Source organism: Cucurbita moschata, unplaced genomic scaffold (genome assembly GCF_002738365.1).
Source record: "Cucurbita moschata cultivar Rifu unplaced genomic scaffold, Cmos_1.0 Cmo_Scf00029, whole genome shotgun sequence".
Lineage (NCBI taxonomy): Eukaryota > Viridiplantae > Streptophyta > Magnoliopsida > Cucurbitales > Cucurbitaceae > Cucurbita > Cucurbita moschata.
This window is the reverse complement of record NW_019268545.1, coordinates 2,086,261-2,106,238: the sequence shown is the minus strand read 5'-3', so window position 1 is coordinate 2,106,238 and position 19,978 is coordinate 2,086,261. Positions and strand designations below refer to the sequence as shown.

Genomic DNA, 19,978 nt, shown 5'->3' with positions numbered 1-19,978 from the left:
TTTTTTTTTTTTTTTTTTTTTTTTTTTTTTTTTTTTTTTTTTTTTTTTTTTTTTTCCTTTTTTTTTTTCTTCTTCTTAATAAGTGACAATTTCATTAATGTTTGAAATTTGAAAAGGGGATACATTATCCATGAAACTTACAAAAGGTCTTCCCAATTTACAATTTACAATGAGGGAGGTATGACTATTGGAAACAAAAATGTTGGACAATTTACACCAAGAAATGGGGTGGTAAACAACAATTTCGAAGAGCCCAATAAAAGTCAGTGTCTTTTCCATGAATACTATTTTATTCCTTTTTTCCAGAGATTCCAAATGAAAGCTATGATAAGGTTGTTCCGTAGCAGAGCTTTTGGATTCTTAAAGGAGTGGTACGTTAAGACAATTTTCAGTAACTCCTTTACCTCCCTTGGAAAAGTGAGGTGTCATCCAACCACTTATTTGGTGACATAAAGTAGGCATAGACTCCATAATCAACGGCAAAATGAATATTTGATCATTCTTAACGGGCAACTACAAGGTAATAGAAGGATAATGTTTAAGGGCTGAATAGGCAATATGATCTAGAATCTATCTGTTCTTTCAATTCTATATGCAAAGTTTATAAGATCGGAAACATTCAAAAGATAACTTCAATTAACTCTTGATTGGGGAGGCTCTATTTAGGTCCCAGAATGGAAGATGACTCGTCTCCCTTCCTTCAGTCTGTGCCTTTTGACTCCTTTCGATTATTAATGAATCCTTGTTTCCGTTCAGTTAACAGTAATAATAATGACAACTCTAACATTATTAAATTAAAGATATGATCTTAAGGGTACCTTCCATATAATAGCTGAGCAATCACTGGATGAAGAGGCCAAGTATTCTCCATTATTAGAAAATTGAACATACCAAACCTCATTCTTATGTTCTGCCAAAATCTGCATAGTGAGAAAAAAATTTTAAAAAAATAAAGTTAAGCATTCTTGTAAATTTCAATCATCAATGAAATTGTCTCTTATCAAAAATAAATAAAGTTAAGCATTCAACAAGATATTGAGCAATCCATTGTGGGTAATGAGTATCAATCCTCATTTTATTTTTCTTTCTTTCACCCCCACAAACTGAGAATGGAGTGTAAAAGGCTGAGATTAAGGATCGTTCAATTTCAAATATCAATCATATTCATGCAATGATAATGAGCTAGACAAAGAAATAAATGCATTTACCAAAAAATCCTACTAGCACAAATATCATTCACTCAAAAACTATATGAGAACAAGAAAACGGACAAGCAGCTTCTTTTAATTCAGAAAACCAGAAGTTCCAACACACAAAACTAGAATCCAAAAATATTTCGTCGTCAGAAACAATTGAATATTTAGTAGTCCAAGTAGGTAATCCATGCCTCTATGAAACCCAATCCAATTTTGAAAATATTCCATTATGGATTTGCTTGTAAAAATAGTGTTCATATCTTACTTGCATGAATTTGAGAGAACCCAATCCAATTTTGAAAATATTTATATTCCATCATCATATGTTACAATATGAAATCATTTCCTTTCAAAATCATCTAAAATGATGCATGGAAATTAAGAGTATAAACATGGAATACGAGCATAATAAAATGCACCTGAATTGTTTCTGTTGGTATTTGATCCCTGCCACAGCAGTGGTCCTCATAGATTGAAACTGCACCTGAAAAATTATGATACATACATGAATCAATCTGTGCCACTACGGTGGTTTCAACCAGTTGCTCCAACCTCCTGTCTGGCAAACAAGTAGGTGGAGGAAGAGCTTTTTCCAAATCTCGCAATAACTTTTTCCTTAATTCATGAATGACACTGTCATTTGAATAATCCAAATTCATGTTCTTAGAAGTAAATATGCTGTAAGCAAGCTTGTGGATTTTGTCTCTACTAAAATGGAACATTGGAGCTTCTTTACGCAACATAGCTAGTGCCGATGCATCATCCCCACAGTTAGAATACTCAAGCAAACAATGTTTTAGAACAAGAAACAGGGCGGAAACTCTTACTTCATCAGTTAAATCCTTGATGCCACTTATTGTGTCAATGCAACCATACCAATTACCACTGAAAATTTGAGACTCCAACAACTTGAAATCATTAGATTTGTATGAAATTCCAGACTCGGATTCCAAACTTAGTGCAGATTTTTGGTAACCAAATGAATATAAGCATTGAATTATGATCCTAACAAACTCATGTTTCCTTATTAGGCCCTTGGATCCAATTAACACAGATGAACTCTCCATGGATATACAACTTGTGAGAAAATCTTATGTCATTTTAATGACCTTCCCCTTCAATGCTCTCGAAAAGACCAATATTTCACCAGCCGTGGTACTGTTGTTTCCAGATAGAAGGAACCTATTTTTTTTTTGCAAGTACGAAATCCTGGAATTCAACAAAGATGTACGCATAAGAAGAATTTCAAGTCAGTGCCAAAAGAATTAGGTAACAAGAGAGAGATAGAGATGCAGGTTCAACGTTGTCCCAGCAGTAAAGTACAATAAAGATCGAGAAATTATTATTAAAAAATTTGGATAAAGACTATCCATTCTTGACCAACAAAGTAACAACTAAGATTTAAAAACTCTAAACTCCTCCCGTGATTGACTATTATAGCCAAATACACCAAAACCTTGAACACTGATAAATTCACTTCTCGTGACGGCCATATACTTGAAACTTCCGTCCCATAATCGATTGATCAGACGCCAAAAATAAAATCTCAAACCATTCACCGAAATACACCTAGCCTATAATATTCACTCGAAGATTCACACAACACAAACTATTAATTTCTAGCACGAATTATTCCAGAAACTCAACAAGCTTATAATTATCCAAAACCTACAAAATAGTTCTTGAATCGCATAAGACAGTAAGCCTGGGAGGCTCCAGCCAAGATTCTTAAAGTATAAGTACACGAAAATTGGAAACATCCGAGATTAGAACAATTACGTGCAGAATAGGACGAAGAACGAAACTGTTCCATGAGTTTACAGAACAAAAACGAATCAAAATGCCAGGTCTACCAATATGAAGAAACGAAGAAGAATACAAAATTGAAGAACGATTGCTAACCAGTTGAGAATGTATTGCAGAGATTGAAGAACTGCTCAGTGAGATTGCCGGGAAAGAAATGGAAATGACTTGTAGTCGGGAAGGAACCGAAGGTAGTTTGAAGGAGGCAGGCCTTGAGAAAAGAGTAAGAACAAAATACGGCTTAAACGACGACGTTGAGGTTTTGCTTCTTTTTTTTTTCTGTAAAATATCGAATTATCAATTTCCCTTTTAGCCCCTACCTTGGACGAAGACGACATTTTTTAAACACTAAAAACAAGTGTTATATTTGTCTTTTCATTCCCTTAGGATAACTATGGCATTTAATTTATGGCAATTATTTATAGTTGGATTCTTTTTAATAATTAGTTGTCTTTCTTTTTATTTTCTTTTTTAAGGAAGATGACGTAATATTAGGTAAGTTATCCATTAAAATATAATTTTTTAAATTATCCACCAAGACCTATGGATGGGAGATCTCACGTCTATTGGAGAGAAGAGCAAAACATTCCTCGAAAGTGTGAGGGTGGATCGTGAGATCTTATCCCACATCGATTGAAGAGGGAAACGAAACATTCCAAGTGTGTGGAGACCTCTCCCTAGCATACACGTTTTAGAATTGTTAGGTTGATGGCGATACGTAACGGGTCAAAACGGACAATATATACTAGTAGTGTGCTTTGACTTTTACAAATGGTATCAAAGTTAGACATTGGGCAGTGTACCATCAATGACTTTGGCCCTAAAATGAGGCCAAAGTGGACAATATCTGCTAGCAGTAGCACAACACAAATGTTTGTTTTTAATATCGTAATTGTTGCATGTTAAAGTTCAGGAAGGTGGAAGAGCTTGTGGAGATTGTTCGAAAGAGCGTGTCGAAGGACGAGGCGGTGGATGTAGGGAGATTAGCTTTCACGACTACATTGAATCTACTCTCGAATACAATTGTCTCGATTGATTTAGCATATTCGAAATCTGAATTAGCGAGACAGTTCAAGAAATACGTGCAGGAAATTATGGAAGAGGGCGGAAAGCCAAATTTGAGTGATTATTTTCCTGTGTTGAGGAAGCTCGACGTTCAAGGGATGAGGGAGAGGATGAAGATTCACATGGAAAGTGTTCTGAAACTTCTAGATTTGATGATCAAACAGAGGATGAAGCAACAAGAGCTGAATCCTTATTCCGTTCCAAAGAATGAAGAGAGTGATGCCAAAATCGATCAAAATCAATTATTACTTTTACTTCTGGTAAGAATCCTCCCTTAAATAATCGTTCAAATTCTTAAATCAATATAATGAAATTGAAAAAGCACTTTGATGTGTCGTTTTTCTAATTTGTGCAAAAAAAAAAACCCTAGGTATTATTCGTAGCCGGCGTGGATACAACTTCAGCGACTATGCAATGGGCAATGGCGGAGCTATTGAGGAATCCAGAAAAATTAGCAAAAGCTCAAGTGGAAATTAGGCATGTTTTGGGGAAGAACGAGCCAGTGGAGGAGGCGGACATTTCGAGGCTGCCGTATCTACAAGCAGTAGTGAAAGAAGCTTTACGATTGCATCCAGCAGCTCCATTGTTCCTACCTCATAAGGCGAAACAAGAAGTGGAGATTGCATTGCTCAGGTTCTGGTGAATGCATGGGTGATCGGAAGAGATCCAATGATTTGGATGAATCCTGAATCCTTCAAACCGGAGAGGTTTATGGGATTAGAAATTGACGTCAGAGGGCGGAGCTTCGAGATGATTCCGTTCAGCGGAGGGAGAAGGATTTGCCCTGGGCTGCCATTGGCTATGAGAATGATGCATTTGATGTTGGGTTCGTTAGTTAGTTTCTTCGATTGGAAGGTTGAAGATGGATTTGAGATGAACATGGACGATAAATTTGGTGTCGTCATAGAGATGGCTCATCCACTCGGAGCCATCCCGTCATTAATTGTTTAGAATAATTCCAGATTTTTCGTAAAGTTTAACAATAATAATGAAAATTTTAAAAACCGAATGTTTAGAAGAAAGACACTACCACATCATTTCTCATGATATTTCGGTGAAGGCTTATCTGAAGAGAACAAAGAAAATATGGAATGGTGGGTTCTATCCGCTGGAACAAAGAAAATAGGAGTGAAATGGATTTATAAGACCAAGCTAAATGACTCAGACTGTTGGTAAAAGGTTACACACAGAGCATGGAACTGATTATACGGAACTGATATGAACCAAGAGACAACAATCATACAATATATTTCAATGAAGATGTGAAGAAAATGTTGTCAAAAAGATGTTGCAATTCATGTCACATTGAAGAGGAATGAAGTTTAATTGTTATAAATTTTGGGTGGGTTACAGTTTAGAGTTATTGTATTTCATTATTGTATTTTAAGTCTTTAGTATCATTTTGAGGCTATCTAAAGCCATGTACGTTGTATTTGTAAGTAGACTTTTAAAATACAGTAAAAGAAGCATTTGTGCTCTTTGTTTAGCCAATGGCTAAGTTTCTTTGCAATTCTATGTAGTTTAGGTTGCATGTAGAATCATTCAAGCTCGACATGATCAATCTTGCTTGTGGAGTGATTCGAATCTCAATCAAGTGTTCTTGTCTTAAGATATTTGATCAACAAGAATCATTCAAGCTAGACATGATCAATCTTGCTTGTGAAGTGATTCGAATCTCAAACAATGTTCTTACTTTGAGATATTCGATCAACAAGGTAATCCGAATCTTACTCCCCTTGTAGTGATTCCTTATCTTATCAGGAACTGTACGCACCTATGGCTAGAATGGATACTCTGAGAATGATACTTCCTTTTGCAACCCAAAAAAGTTGGAAACTCTATCGGTTTAGATGTAAACTTTTCTATATGATTAGTTAAAAGAAGATATTTTTGTTGAACAACCAGGAGGCAATGAGAAAAGGGAAGTGAGGAGATGGTGTACAAACTCCAAAAAGCTCTCTATGGATTAAAACAAGCACTTGGAACCTTGTTTAGTCGAATAGAATCCTACTTCATCATGGAATGATTCAAATGCAGTTCCAGTGAGCAGACACTCTTCATCACGAGGAATGAGGAGTTTAAACATTCTATGAAGGTAAGATGAGATTTGTCCATGGAACGGTTAAAAATGGTCATACTAGACCTTTTCTCTAGGATCGATGTCCACTTCTAATGGTAGAACCACTGAATCAATTAGTGGGCAGTTGGCTAATTTTATGCTTTCTAAAGTTGTTAGTCTGTAATGCTATAAAAGCCAATCAAGTTGATCTGTTTGTTAATGCTATAAAAGCCAATCAGAGGTAATACAAAGACTACTCGTCCAGATCTCATGTTTGTTGTAAGTTCGATTTGTCGTTTTATTGCATGTCCAACACAACAACATTTTGCAGCAACTAAAAGAGTTTTAAGGTACTTGAAAGGTACGGTAAATTAAGGTGCATTTTATAGAAAGGGAAGAGTTAAGTGATTTAATTGGATTTACTGATAGTGACTATGTCGAAGACATAGAAGATAATAAGAGCACTTCAAAATATGTGTTTACGATAAGTGGAAGAGCAGTAGTTTGGTTTTCTCGTAAGCAACCTATAATCATCTTATCAACCATATAAGGTGAGTTTGTTGCTGCTAGTGTCTGTGCAAGTCAAGGTGTTTGGATGAGGTGGATGTGAGCTGCTTTGATATATATATATATATATATATATATATATTTATTTATTTATTTATTATAACCCTATAAAAGTCCAAAATTAGAAATAAAAGTATTTAAAATCATTTTAATTGCTTTCTTCCATAATAAAATTTTGAGAAATAAAAGTCCAAAAAAATAAATTAGAAAAGTCTTTTCCCACTCTACTCTCGTTACCTATTTCAATTTTTATTTTCGTAAAAAAATTAAATAAAAATTATAATTTCTTAATGTTTAAATAGTAATAAAAAAAATGTATTTCTTAGGTTATTATTTTTTTGAACACCTTGATTGTTACATGGAGTTCGGGACTAATTTATTATATATTAAATAATTTAACATTATAACAATTTATATCATCGGACCTAAACTTGTAAATCTACCCACTTTTAGGTAGACCAAACTTTTGGATGCGACAACACATGATTCACACATGATTCAGACGTGTCTTATTATTAGTATTATTTATATTTCTAAGCGTGTCATGTTAGTCTCCATTTAGTATTTTAATTTGCTTACAAAACATTCTTTTAAAAAACTAGCCAAACTTCTTTGGTTTAGGCCCAGATTCATGGTGGTTTGTTCTCCTTCACAACCAAGATTAGACATCATTACTATAAATGAGAGTAACATCACGAGCATACCAGAGCCAATAGAGTGAAATCTGGCATAGAATCTGAAATTCCTTGTTGTCGCTCGCAATGGAGTTTTTGGCCTATTTTCTTTGTTTTTGTGTCGCCTTCTTCATTTTGAGGCTTAAATGGAAGACGAGAAGTACATCGAAGCTACCTCCGGGACCAAAGCCTTTGCCGGTCATCGAAAATCTCTTGGATCTCGGCGACAAGCCTCACAGGTCGCTCACCGCCATGGCTAAGATATATGGCTCAATCATGACTTTGAAACTTGGACAAGTTACGGCGGTGGTGGTTTCTTCTTCGGCCATGGCTAAAGAGGTCCTACACACTAACGACCCCTCTTTGTGCGACAGAGCCATTTTAGATTCTCTGACAGCTCACGATCATAACGAAGTCGGACTTCCATGGATTCCTGTTTCTCCTCTCTGGAGGAAATATCGCAAAATATGCAACAATACTCTGTTCGTTGGAAAAATTATGGACGCAAACGAGAATCTTCGCCGGAGGAAAGTGGAAGAGCTCGTGGAGATTGTTCGAAAGAGCGCGTCAAAGGGCGAGGCGGTGGATGTAGGGATATTAGCTTTCACGACTACGCTAAATCTACTCTCGAATGCAATTTTCTCGGTTGTTTTAGCAGATTCGAAATCTGAATTAGCGAGACAGTTCAAGAAATACGTGCACGGATATTTGGAAGAGGCCGGAAACCCAAATTTGAGTGATTATTTTCCCGTGTTGAGGAAGCTCGACATTCAAGGGATGAGGAAGAGGATGAAGATACACATGGGAAGTCTCTTGAAACTTCTAGACTCAATGATAAAACAGAGGATGAATTAGCAGGAATTGGCTCCTGATTCTGTTCCAAACAACGATATGGTGCATTATCTTCTCAAGAACGAAGAGAGTGACACTAAAATCGATCACAATCAAATAATACATTTAATTCTCGTAAGAATCCTCCCCTAAATAATTTTTCGATTCTTAAATCAATATACTAAAATTGAAAAATCATTTTAATGCGTCGTTTTTTCTAATTTGTGAAAAAAAAAAAAAAAAAAACCTCTAGGTATTGTTCGTAGCCGGCGCAGATACAACTGCAGCGACATTGCAATGGGCAATGGTGGAGCTATTGAGGAATCCAGAAAAATTAGCGAAAGCTCAAGTGGAAATTAGGCAAGTTTTGGGGAAGAACGAACCAGTGGAGGAGGCAGACATTTCGAGGCTGCCATATCTCCAAGCAGTAGTGAAGGAAGCTTTACGATTGCATCCAGCGGCTCCATTGTTACTACCTTGTAAGGTGAAACAAGAAGTGGAGATTGCAGGTTTCACAATCCCTAGAGATGCTCAGGTTCTGATTAATGCATGGGCGATCGGAAGAGATCCAATGATCTGGATGAATCCTGAATCCTTCGAACCAGAGAGGTTTATGGGATCAGAAATTGACGTCAGAGGGTGGAGCTTCGAGATGATTCCGTTCGGCGGAGGGAGAAGGATTTGCCCTGGATTGCCATTGGCTATGAGAATGATGCATTTGATGTTGGGTTCGTTAATTAGTTTCTTCGATTGGAAGGTTGAAGATGGATTTGAGATGAACATGAACGATAAATTTGGCATCGTCATAGAGATTGCTCATCCACTCGGAGCCATCCCATCGATAATTGTTTAGAATAATTCCACATTATTGGTAGCTGAAAACTACATTGTCTAATTTCATATAATTAATTATCATTAACTATTTTAAAGTATTTTTAAAATTTTTAGTTTATTTTATAATAAATTCTTAATTATTTTCTTCAAATAAATTAGTTAACAAAATTATATATATATTATAGGCTAAACATTTAATTATATTTAAAAATCAAACGTTGTATACGATCAAATAAATTATATTAAATGAAATATACTAACGTGCTTTAATTTTTTAATTTAATTTTTATTCATTAATAAGTATATTATAAATAATATATATTAAATATTAGGTTTTTGTGTTTATTTACCCATCGATATTAATAATTTATATTATTTTCAAATAAATGATTTTAATAAAATTATACAAAAATTTAATCTAAAATTCAAATAGTATTTTTATTAATTTATTTAATTTAAAAATTTTGAAAATTGGTAAAATTAATTTTGTTATATCAAAAGTCACTTAAAAAGCATTTATTTTATCATTGAAAATTAATTTTATTAAATAAAAGTCGTAAAGTTAAACATAAAACACGTTATAAAATAATTTAATAATTTTAATTACTCCCGAAAATTACGGGTCCACTTCTTACTTGAGGCAATTTCTTGCTTAGTGGGAAAGCCATGAAGGGAAAGAGTGGTTTGGAGAAGAGGAAGACATTTAAAAATATTTTTTAAAATGTGCCACGTCATCTCTTGATTTTTATTTTTTTTATTTGAATTTTAAATCGAAATTTAATTGTCACACGCTCAAACTGGACCAATTAAAATTTACCCTAATCTTATTTTATTATTATCTTTTTAATATATTTGGCCGAGACGATGAAGTGAAATCCGTAACAGAATCTGAAATTCCTCGCCATCACCGGCCATGGAGTTTTTGGCCTGCTTTCTTTGTTTCTGTGTTGCCTTCTTCATTTTGAGGCTTAAATCGAAGGCGAGAAGTACATCGAAGCTACCTCCGGGACCAAAGCCTCTGCCGGTCATCGGAAATCTCTTGGATCTCGGCGACAAGCCTCACAAGTCGCTCGCCGCCATGGCTAAGGTATATGGCCCAATTATGAGTCTGAAACTTGGACGAGTTACGGCGGTGGTGGTTTCTTCTTCCGCCATGGCTAAAGAGGTCCTACAAACGAACGACCACTCTTTGTGTGACAGAACCGTTCCAGATTCTCTGACGGCTCACGATCATAACGAAGTCGGATTTGCATGGATTTCTGTTTCTCCTCTATGGAGGAAATATCGCAAAATATGTAAAAATACTCTGTTCGCCGGAAAAATTCTGGACGCGAACGAGAATCTTCGTCGGAAGAAAGTGGAAGAGCTCGTGGAGATTGTTCGAAAAAGCGCGTCGAAAGGCGAGGCGGTGGATGTAGGGAGATTAGTGTTCACGATTACGCTGAATCAACTCTCTAATACGATTTTCTCTGTTGATTTAGCAGATCCAAAATCTGAATTAGCTAGACGGTTCAAGAAATACGTGCAGGGAATTATGGAAGAGGGCGGAAAGCCAAATTTGAGTGATTATTTTCCGGTGTTGAGGAAGTTCGACATTCAAGGGATGAGAAAGAGGATGGAGATTCACATGGGAAGTGTCCTGGAACTTCTCGACTCAATGATTAAACAGAGGATGAAACAGCAGGAAATGGATCCTAATTCTGTTCCAAACAACGATATGTTGCATTATCTTCTCAAGAACGAAGAGAGCGACGCTCAAATCGATCAAAATCAAATTATAAATTTACTTCTTGTAAGAATCATCTCCTACATAACCATTCGATTCTTGAATCAATAATGAAATTGAAAAAGCACTTTGATGGGTCGATTTTCTAATTTATGCAAAAACCCTAGGAATTATTCGCAGCGGGCTCGGATACAACTGCAGCGACATTGCAATGGGCAATGGCGGAACTATTGAGAAATCCAGAAAAATTAGCGAAAGCTCAAATGGAAATCAGGCAAGTTTTGGGGAAGAACAAACCAGTGGAGGAAGCGGACATTCCAAGGCTGCCATATCTACAAGCAGTAGTGAAGGAAGCTTTACGATTGCATCCAGCGGTTTCATTGTTGCTACCTCGTAAGGCGATTCAAGAAGTGGAGATAGCAAGTTTCACAATCCCTAAAGACGCTCAGGTTCTAGTAAGTGCATGGGCAATCGGAAGAGACCCAATGAGCTGGGAGAATCCGGAATCATTCGAACCGGAGAGGTTTATGGGATCGGAAATTGACGTCAAAGGGCGGAGCTATGAGCTGATTCCGTTCGGCGGAGGGAGAAGGATTTGCCCTGGACTGCCATTAGCTATGAGAATGATGCCTTTGATGTTGGGTTCGTTAATTAATTTCTTCGATTGGAAGGTTGAAGATGGATTTGAGATAAACATGGAAGATAAATTTGGCATCGTCGTAGAGATGGCCCATCCACTCCGAGCCATCCCATCGTTCATCGTTTAGAATAATTCTAGACTTTCCACAATATTTTCGCTGTAATTATGGTTTGACTTTTTAACTTTTATGTGTATGTAGTATTTGGGGCTAAATTACAAATATATATATATATATATATATATTTATGGACTTTGCAAAAATACCCTTATTCTTTTACGTAATTACCAAATTTTAACTAAAAAGATTTTAAGGCTTGGAAAAAAATGAACAATTTTAATATATTATTTAATTTCTATTTCTAAAATCAAATGTGTATATGGTGAATTGCAAGATAATATGAAAAATGAAGATGAATAAATAAATAAATAAATAAAGTAAATAAAATGAAAATAAAATAATAATAATAATAATAATAATGAAAATTAAAGTCAAAATAGGTAGGCTAGTTTTTTCAAGCAAACCCCTCTCCACTAATTTAGCTTAATGATGAGTAATAATTTTGATAATCAAACTAGAAGAGAATTGATATTGATAGACGAACACAACTCTCCACAATGGTATGATATTGTCCACTTTGAGCATAAACTTTCGTGACTTTGCTTTGGGCTTACTCAAGAAGCCTCAAACCAAAAGAGAAAGTATTCATTGATTATAAACTCATGATCATTCTCTAAATGAGCCGATGTGAGACTTTCATCGTCCAACATCTCCCCTCGAACAAAGTACGCTTTCCCTTAATCGAGGCTCGACTCCTTTTTTCTTTTGGAGTCTTCATCATTTTTTTACTATGCCTTCGAGGAGGCTCGACTCCTTTTCTTTTGGAATCCTTTGTTCGACATGAGGATTTACCAATCTATTGGCACGACTAAGTTTAGGGCATGACTCTGATACCATGGTAGACGAACAAACTCTCCACAATGGTATGATATTGTCCACTTTGAGCATGAGCTCTCGTGGCTTTGATTTGGACTTCCTCAAAAGACCTCAAACCAATGGAAAAAGTATTCATTGATTATATAAACTAGCAGATGTGAGACTTTCATCATCCAACAGAGAATTCGGGTTGAGAACAGGTTTGTCGGGTTGGGACATCGAAATCTTTGTCTTCTTAAAATAACAAAAAAGATAAAAGAAATCACAAACGAAAAAAATGAACGTCCCATCACCGAACCGAACCGAGCATTTCACTTTCTAATTTAATAATTTCAATCACTCCGAGCCTCCTTCACTCATAATTGAGGCAATATCTTGCTTAGTGGGACAGCCAGGGAAGGGAAAGAGTGGCTTGGAGGAGAGGAGAGATATCTAAAATGATTTTCAAAATGTGCCACGTCAGCTCTTGATATATTATTTTTATTTGTGGTTTTAAATCGAAATTTAATTGGCATTCGCTCAAACGTGGACCAATCATAATTTATCCTATTTTTATTTTTAATTTAATACCTTCTTTTTTTCGCGTCTTCTAATAGGCCGCAGGCTCCTATTTGGTTGCGCCGTGAGCAGAGCCGAAACGTCCTCGCCGTCGCCGGAAATGGAGTTTTTGGCCTGCTTTCTTTGTTTCTGTGTTGCGTTCTTCATTTTGAGGCTTAAATCGAAGGCGAGAAGTACATCGAAGCTACCTCCGGGACCAAAGCCTCTGCCGGTCATCGGAAATCTCTTGGATCTCGGCGACAAGCCTCACAAGTCGCTCGCCGCCATGGCTAAGGTATATGGCCCAATTTTGAGTCTGAAACTTGGACGAGTTACGGCGGTGGTGGTTTCTTCTTCCGCCATGGCTAAAGAGGTCCTACAAACGAACGACCACTCTTTGTGTGACAGAGCCATTCCAGATTCGTTGACCGCTTACGATCATAACGAAGTCGGATTTCCATGGATTTCTGTTTCTCCTCTGTGGAGGAAATATCGCAAAATATGCAACAATACTCTGTTTGCTGGAAAAATTCTGGACGCGAACGAGAATCTTCGCCGAAAGAAAGTGGAAGAGCTTGTGGAGATTGTTCGAAAAAGCGCGTCGAAAGGCGAGGCAGTGGATGTAGGGAGATTAATGTTCACGATTACGCTAAATCTACTCTCAAATACGATTTTCTCTGTTGATTTAGCAGATCCGAAATCCGAATTAGCAAGACAGTTCAAGAAATGCGTGCAGGAAACTATGGAAGAGGCCGGAAAGCCAAATTTGAGCGATTACTTTCCCGTGTTAAGGAAGCTAGACATTCAAGGGATGAGGAAGAGGATGAAGATTCACTTGGGAGGTTTTCTTAAAATTCTAGACTCAATGGTCAAACAAAGGATGAAGGAGCAAGAACTGAATCCTGATTCTGTTCCAAACAATGATATGTTGCATTATCTTCTCAAGAACGAAGAGAGTGACGCCAAAATCGATCAAAATCAGATGATACATTTACTTTTCGTAAGAATTCTCCCCTAAATAATCGTTCGATTCTTAAATTAACTATAAAATTGAAAAGGCGATGCGTCGTTTTTCTAATTTGTGCAAAAAAAAAAAAAAAACCTAGGTATTATTCGCAGCTGGCGCGGATACAAGTTCAGTGTCGTTGCAGTGGGCAATGGCGGAGCTATTGAGGAATCCAGAAAAATTAGCGAAAGCTCAAGTGGAAATCAGGCAAGTTTTGGGAAAGAACAAATCAGTGGAGGAGGTGGACATTCCGAGGCTGCCATATCTACAAGCAGTAGTGAAGGAAGCTTTACGATTGCATCCAGCGGCTCCATTGTTGCTACCTCGTAAGGCGAAACAAGAAGTGGAGATCGCAGGTTTCACAATCCCTAGAGATGCTCAGGTTTTGGTGAATACTTGGGCGATCGGAAGAGATCCGATGAGCTGGGAGAATCCATAATCATTTGAACCGGAGAGGTTTTTGGGGTCAGAAATTGACATTAGAGGACGGAGCTTTGAGCTGATTCCGTTCGGCGGAGGGAGAAGGATTTGCCCTGGACTGCCACTGGCTATGAGAATGATGCCTTTGATGTTGGGTTCGTTAATTAATTTCTTTGATTGGAAGGTTGAGGATGGATTTGAAATAAACATGGACGATAAATTTGGCGTCGTCGTAGAGATGGCTCATCCACTCCGAGCCATCCCGTCCTTAATTGTTTAGAATAATTTCAGACTTAATTATTGTACGTCTTCGATGAAAGTCCCACATCTACTAATTTAGAGAATGATCCTGAGTTTATAATCAAATAATACTATCTTCGTTGAAATGAAGTTTTTTTGAAAACTTGGTGGGAGAGAGGAGGAGAAGGTGACACAAGAGATAGGAAGAGAAACAAAGTCCAAAACCGTCACGGTGAGGAAAGAGAAAAATCGCGCTGTGAGTCAGGCGAGGAAGAAAAGATCCGGGTCGGACCCAGATCGGTAACCCGAGGCCCAGTCTGTCTGTAGCGGCCCACGCCGTAGCGCCTCGACTCGCCTGCAGCCTGTGTCACCAGACCAGCCTGCAACCCGAGGCCTAAACCCATCTCGGCCCAATAGCTCAACCTGCAACCAAACAACCCGCGACCCAGCCCACAAACCGAGACCACATGCAGCAACCCAATAACCCGACGCAACCCGCCAAGCTGACCCAAACTGCGCCTCGACCCGAGACGCATGCACACGACGTGGCCCACTCCTGAAATGCCACGTGTCAACCCGCGTCTTATGCAGCCCTTCGGCTTGGTCGACTTAGATGTCTCGACTCGGCTCCCGGCGACTCCTCGGCTTATTTTGCTTGGGTACCCCTATTTTAGCCCAATTTTTATGGTTCCTACCCTCCCTGATCTATTTGTGGCCTCGGTGATGGTAATTGAGGCCATTTTAGTGCTGTATTTTACATTTATTAGTATGATCATTATTAATTTGTTAAATGCTAACGAAAAGGTGACAAATGGTGTGATAGGAAACAAATTCCAACAACATTTGAAGCAACTCTCGAGGAACGGGATCTAACGTTATAAATTAGGGAGAACGGCGGCTAAGGCCAAGTGGCCTTACTATAGGATATGGTAGAAAATTTATGTGATGTATGATGTATGAGCTATATCGAATAATGTTGTAGGTGAATTATATAGTGATGTATGATCGAATAATGTTGTATGTGAATTATATAGTGATGTATGATGTAGCTATTGTTGGATGATGGAAGTCCCACATCGACTAATTTAGGGAATGATCATAGGTTTATAAGTGAGGAATACTAACTCCATTGATATGAGGCCTTTTGGGGAAGCCCAAAACCTCTTAGTGGACAATATCATAGCGGAGAGTCGTAGCCTTTTGGGGAGGCCTAAAGCAAAGCTTAGGCTCAAAGTGGACAATATCATATCATTGTGGAGAGTCGTGGCCTTTTGGGGAAGCCCAAAGCAAAGCTTAGGCTCAAAGTGGATAATATCATACCATTGTGGAGAGTCGTGGCCTTTTGGGGAAGCCCAAAGCAAAGCTTAGGCTCAAAGTGGATAATATCATACCATTGTGGAGAGTCGTGGCTTTTTGGGGAAGCCCAAAGCAAAGCTTAGGCTCAAAGTGGACAATATGTGGAGAGTCGTGTACGTGAATTATATAGTGATGTATGATGTTGTACGTGAATTATATAGTGATGTATTAGTTCCATTCTTTTCCAGGTAAAAGCAAGACACCCATTAGTTCCGAAAACCTAACCCGATCCAACTCGAATTTTAAGGGTTGGGTTTCTTTTCGTATTCAAGTTCGGGTTCATTTTTTAGAACTTGATCCGGTTCGGGTTCAAATTTTAAATTATTGAGACAATTCGACCCCACTCGAAAACCATAAAAAAGGCCAAAACCTTGCGGCAGAAGTCCACCCAGCCCGCCCATCAGTTATGTTGTCACGTGGCACATGTACTATTGAAGTTGCAGACTTCCTCTCTAGTTTCTTCCATTAATAAGAGGATTAATTATGGTAATTGTTTATCTTCTACGTTGACGTCGTTCTCGTCTTAGACGTCGATCTAGCTCGTCGGTCACCTCTTTATTTTTCCATCAAACTCTCTTCTCACCTCCCATTTCTCCAAATCGACTTTATCGACGTTGTCGCTGACTGACTCTCCACTCGGCTTGTTCCATTTCCGTCAGACTTCTTCGCTCTATGTTTCTTATCGGACTTCTCAGCTCGACTGTAGGTTGTTTCTCTACTTCTTGTCTCTTCTCAATTTAGAACAACTTGAAAATAAAGGATTGAGTTGGGTTATGAAAATTTTCGAATTGAATTAGATTGTCAATCCAACCGACCCGAACTTTCGAGTTGGTACAAAAAAAATCTCTCAACCCAACTAAAAAATCTTCATAAGTGAGATTTGGAGGAGAGGAAAGAGTAGTTTCACGTCAGCTCTCGATATATTATTTTTATTTGTGGTTTAAATGGAAATTTAATTGTCACTCGCTCATACGTGGACCAATCATAATTTATCCTAATTTTATTTTTAATTTAATACTTTATTTTTTCGCGTCTTATAATAAGCCGCAGGCTCCTATTCGGTTGCGCCGTGAGCAGAGCCGAAGCGTCCTCGCCATCGCCGGAAATGGAGTTTTTGGCCTACTTTCTTTGTTTTTGTGCCGCATTCTTCATTTTGAGGCTTAAATGGAAGACGAGAAGTACACAGAAGCTACCTCCGGGACCAAAGCCTCTGCCGGTCATCGGAAATCTCTTGGATCTCGGCGACAAGCCTCACAAGTCGCTCGCCGCCATGGCTAAGGTATATGGCCCAATTATGAGTCTGAAACTTGGACGAGTTACGGCGGTGGTGGTTTCTTCTTCCGCCATGGCTAAAGAGGTCCTACAAACGAACGAACACTCTTTGTGTGACAGAGCCATTCCAGATTCGTTGACCGCTTACGATCATAACGAAGTCGGATTTCCATGGATTTCTGTTTCTCCTCTGTGGAGGAAATATCGCAAAATATGCAACAGTACTCTGTTCGCCCGAAAAATCCTCGATGCGAACGAAAATCTTCGTCGGAAGAAAGTGGAAGAGCTCGTAGAGATTGTTCGAAAAAGCGCGTTGAAAGGCGAGGCGGTGGATATAGGGAGATTATTGTTCACGACTACGCTGAATCTACTCTCGAATACGATTTTCTCTGTTGATTTAGCATATCCGAAATCCGAATTAGCGAGACAGTTTAAGAAGTGCGTGCAGGGAATGATGGAATTGGCCGGAAAGTCGAATTTGAGCGATTATTTTCCCATGTTGAGGAAGCTCGACATTCAAGGGATGAGGAAGAGAATGGAGATTCACATGGGAAGTTTTTTTAAAATTCTAGACTCAATGGTCGAACTGAGGAGGAAGGAGCAAGAACTGGATCCTGATTCTGTTCCAAACAACGATATGTTGCATTATCTTCTGAAGAACGAAGGGAGTGACGCTAAAATCGATCATAATCAGATGATACATTTACTTATCGTAAGAATCCTCCCCTAAATAATCGTTCGATTCTTAAATCAACTATGACATTTAAAAAGCGATGGGTCGTTTTTCTAATTTGTGCAAAATAAATAAAGAACTCTAGGTATTGTTCGTAGCCGGCGCGGATACAAGTTCAGTGTCGTTGCAGTGGGCAATGGCGGAGCTATTGAGGAATCCAGAAAAATTAGCAAAAGCTCAAGTGGAAATCAGGCAAGTTTTGAGGAAGAACAAACCAATGGAGGAAGCGGACATTTCGAGGCTGCCATATCTGCAAGCGGTGGTGAAGGAAGCTTTACGATTGCATCCAGTGGGTCCATTATTGCTACCTCGTAAGGCGAAACAAGAAGTGGAGATCGCAGGTTTCACAGTCCCTAAAGATGCTCAGGTTATGATTAATGCATGGGCGATCGGAAGAGATCCGATGAGCTGGGAGAATCCAGAATCATTTGAACCGGAGAGGTTTTTGGGGTCGGAAATTGACATTAAGGGACGGAGCTTCGAGCTGATTCCGTTCGGTGGAGGGAGAAGGATTTGCCCTGGACTATCACTGGCTATGAGAATGATGCCTTTGATGTTGGGTTCGTTAATTAGTTTCTTCGATTGGAAGGTTGAAAATGGACTCGAGATAAACATGGATGATAGATTCAGCGTGGCTGTGGAGATGGCTCACCCTCTCATAGCCATCCCTTCCCTAGTGGTTTAAAATATTTACCGACTATAACCCTATTTATAAATAATCTGGTTAAAATAATAAAATATAATAATAATATATTTATTAAGTCGGTTATAATATTGTCCATTTTGATATAAGCTCTCGTAGCTTTACTTTGGACTTCCCAAAAGACCTCATCCTAATAGGAATAGTATTCATTGATTATAAACACATGATCATTTACTAAATTAGTCGATGTGGGACTTTCATCTAACAAAATATACAAAATATATCATGAACTTTTATAAATAAAATTAACACGCTTTACCTTTATAAAAAATATTAAAAAATTATGTTACCATCAATATACTGACGAAAACCATATATTGATACCTCATAAATTATATCTCAACTTTTAATGTTAAATTTGAAAGTTCACTAGTAATTATGAAATGAAATACTAAGAATATATATATATATATATATATATATATATATATATATATAGCCTTCTCGCTGTTCCTCGAAGGAGGGTAGACATGGGGCGGTGTACCAGTAAGAACACTGGGCCTCAACAACAAGGACGTTGGGCCCCAAGGGGGGGTGTGGATTGTGATGTCCTACATTGGTTGGGGAGGAGAACAAAACACCATTTTATAAGGGAGTGGAAACCTTCCCCTAGCAGACACGTTTTAAAAGCCTTGAGGGGAAGCTCGAAAGGGAAAAAGAGAATAATATCTGCTAGCGGTGGATCTAGGTTGTTACAAATGGTATATATATATATATAGCCTTATCGCTGTTCTCCGAAGGAGGGTAGACATGGGGCGGTGTACCAGTAAGGACATTGGGCCTCAACAGCAAGGACGTTGGGCCTTGAAGGGGGTGTGGATTGTGATGTCCTACATTGGTTGGGGAGGAGAACAAAACACCCTTTATAAGGGAGTGAAAACCTTCCCTTAGCAGACGCGTTTTAAAAGCCTTGAGGGGAAGCTCGAAAGGGAAAAAAAGGACAATATCTGCTAGCGGTGGATCTGGGTTGTTACAAATGGTATCAGAGTCAGACACCGAACGATGTGCCAGCCTTCTTGCTGTTCCCCGAAGGAGGGTAGACACGGGGCGGTGTGCTAGTATATATATATGTATATGTATATATATTTTAAAATTTAATCACCGATCTACTATTGAAAATACGTCTAATGTGTCGAAAATGAAATGAAGATTTCAAAAATTTAAAGATATTTCTAGAACGAGCCATAGCTTTTGTTTGGGAGAATATTATTTTAAAATATTTTAAAAATTTAAGAATATTACTAAAGTTTTTAAAAAATTAAAAATATATTAGAGAGAAAATCTAAAATTAAAAATTATTTTGGCTTTGATGGATTCTTATTTTTGTCAAAAAAAAAAAAAAAAAAAAAAAAAAAAAAAAAAAAAAAAAAAAAAAAAAAAAA

At 37.8% G+C, this 19,978-nt stretch overlaps 6 protein-coding genes and 1 pseudogene across 7 annotated transcripts in view; 6 read left to right on the top strand and 1 right to left on the bottom strand.

Annotated features, from left to right (window-relative positions):
- Positions 1-3,223, bottom strand: part of LOC111463906 (WD repeat-containing protein WDS homolog) — a 7,899-nt gene extending 4,676 nt beyond the window's left edge. The window contains exons 1-3 of one of the 2 annotated variants that reach the window (XM_023107869.1): positions 3,050-3,223; positions 1,616-2,405; positions 819-920 (exon numbers count right to left, since the gene is read on the bottom strand). In XM_023107869.1, coding sequence (XP_022963637.1) covers positions 819-920; positions 1,616-2,263 — 750 coding nt within the window. In that variant the 5' untranslated portion in view covers positions 2,264-2,405; positions 3,050-3,223. The remainder of the gene's footprint in view (positions 1-818; positions 921-1,615; positions 2,406-3,049) is intronic. The other variant, XM_023107868.1, reaches the window with a different exon arrangement.
- Positions 3,037-5,015, top strand: LOC111463983 (annotated as a pseudogene).
- A 2,436-nt stretch (positions 5,016-7,451) lies between these two features.
- Positions 7,452-8,219, top strand: LOC111463981 (geraniol 8-hydroxylase-like). Its single transcript, XM_023108021.1, has one exon. It carries the CDS (start codon positions 7,452-7,454, stop codon positions 8,217-8,219), a length of 768 nt encoding a protein of 255 aa, XP_022963789.1.
- A 280-nt stretch (positions 8,220-8,499) lies between these two features.
- On the top strand, positions 8,500-9,048 carry LOC111463980 (geraniol 8-hydroxylase-like). Its single transcript, XM_023108020.1, has one exon. The coding sequence runs from the start codon at positions 8,500-8,502 to the stop codon at positions 9,046-9,048; it is 549 nt and encodes a 182-aa protein (XP_022963788.1).
- An 845-nt stretch (positions 9,049-9,893) lies between these two features.
- On the top strand, positions 9,894-11,615 carry LOC111463908 (geraniol 8-hydroxylase-like). The gene is made up of 2 exons (XM_023107870.1): positions 9,894-10,821; positions 10,923-11,615. Exons 1-2 carry the CDS (start codon positions 9,943-9,945, stop codon positions 11,520-11,522), a joined length of 1,479 nt encoding a protein of 492 aa, XP_022963638.1. The 5' UTR covers positions 9,894-9,942; the 3' UTR covers positions 11,523-11,615.
- A 1,323-nt stretch (positions 11,616-12,938) lies between these two features.
- LOC111463910 (geraniol 8-hydroxylase-like) lies at positions 12,939-15,323 on the top strand. The gene is made up of 2 exons (XM_023107873.1): positions 12,939-13,866; positions 13,973-15,323. Exons 1-2 carry the CDS (start codon positions 12,988-12,990, stop codon positions 14,309-14,311), a joined length of 1,218 nt encoding a protein of 405 aa, XP_022963641.1. The 5' UTR covers positions 12,939-12,987; the 3' UTR covers positions 14,312-15,323.
- A 1,670-nt stretch (positions 15,324-16,993) lies between these two features.
- On the top strand, positions 16,994-18,601 carry LOC111463909 (geraniol 8-hydroxylase-like). The gene is made up of 2 exons (XM_023107871.1): positions 16,994-17,872; positions 17,979-18,601. Exons 1-2 carry the CDS (start codon positions 16,994-16,996, stop codon positions 18,576-18,578), a joined length of 1,479 nt encoding a protein of 492 aa, XP_022963639.1. The 3' UTR covers positions 18,579-18,601.
- Positions 18,602-19,978: the final 1,377 nt, after the last annotated feature.

Bases quoted from the DNA above. Each gene is read 5' to 3' on its own strand.
- LOC111463908 (XM_023107870.1), top strand. From the start codon at position 9,943: ATGGAGTTTTTGGCCTGCTTTCTTTGTTTCTGTGTTGCCTTCTTCATT. The intron at 10,822-10,922 runs GTAAGAATCATC...CAAAAACCCTAG, and splicing joins AAATTATAAATTTACTTCTT to GAATTATTCGCAGCGGGCTC.
- LOC111463910 (XM_023107873.1), top strand. From the start codon at position 12,988: ATGGAGTTTTTGGCCTGCTTTCTTTGTTTCTGTGTTGCGTTCTTCATT. The intron at 13,867-13,972 runs GTAAGAATTCTC...AAAAAAACCTAG, and splicing joins AGATGATACATTTACTTTTC to GTATTATTCGCAGCTGGCGC.
- LOC111463909 (XM_023107871.1), top strand. From the start codon at position 16,994: ATGGAGTTTTTGGCCTACTTTCTTTGTTTTTGTGCCGCATTCTTCATT. The intron at 17,873-17,978 runs GTAAGAATCCTC...AAAGAACTCTAG, and splicing joins AGATGATACATTTACTTATC to GTATTGTTCGTAGCCGGCGC.
- LOC111463981 (XM_023108021.1), top strand. From the start codon at position 7,452: ATGGAGTTTTTGGCCTATTTTCTTTGTTTTTGTGTCGCCTTCTTCATT.
- LOC111463980 (XM_023108020.1), top strand. From the start codon at position 8,500: ATGGTGGAGCTATTGAGGAATCCAGAAAAATTAGCGAAAGCTCAAGTG.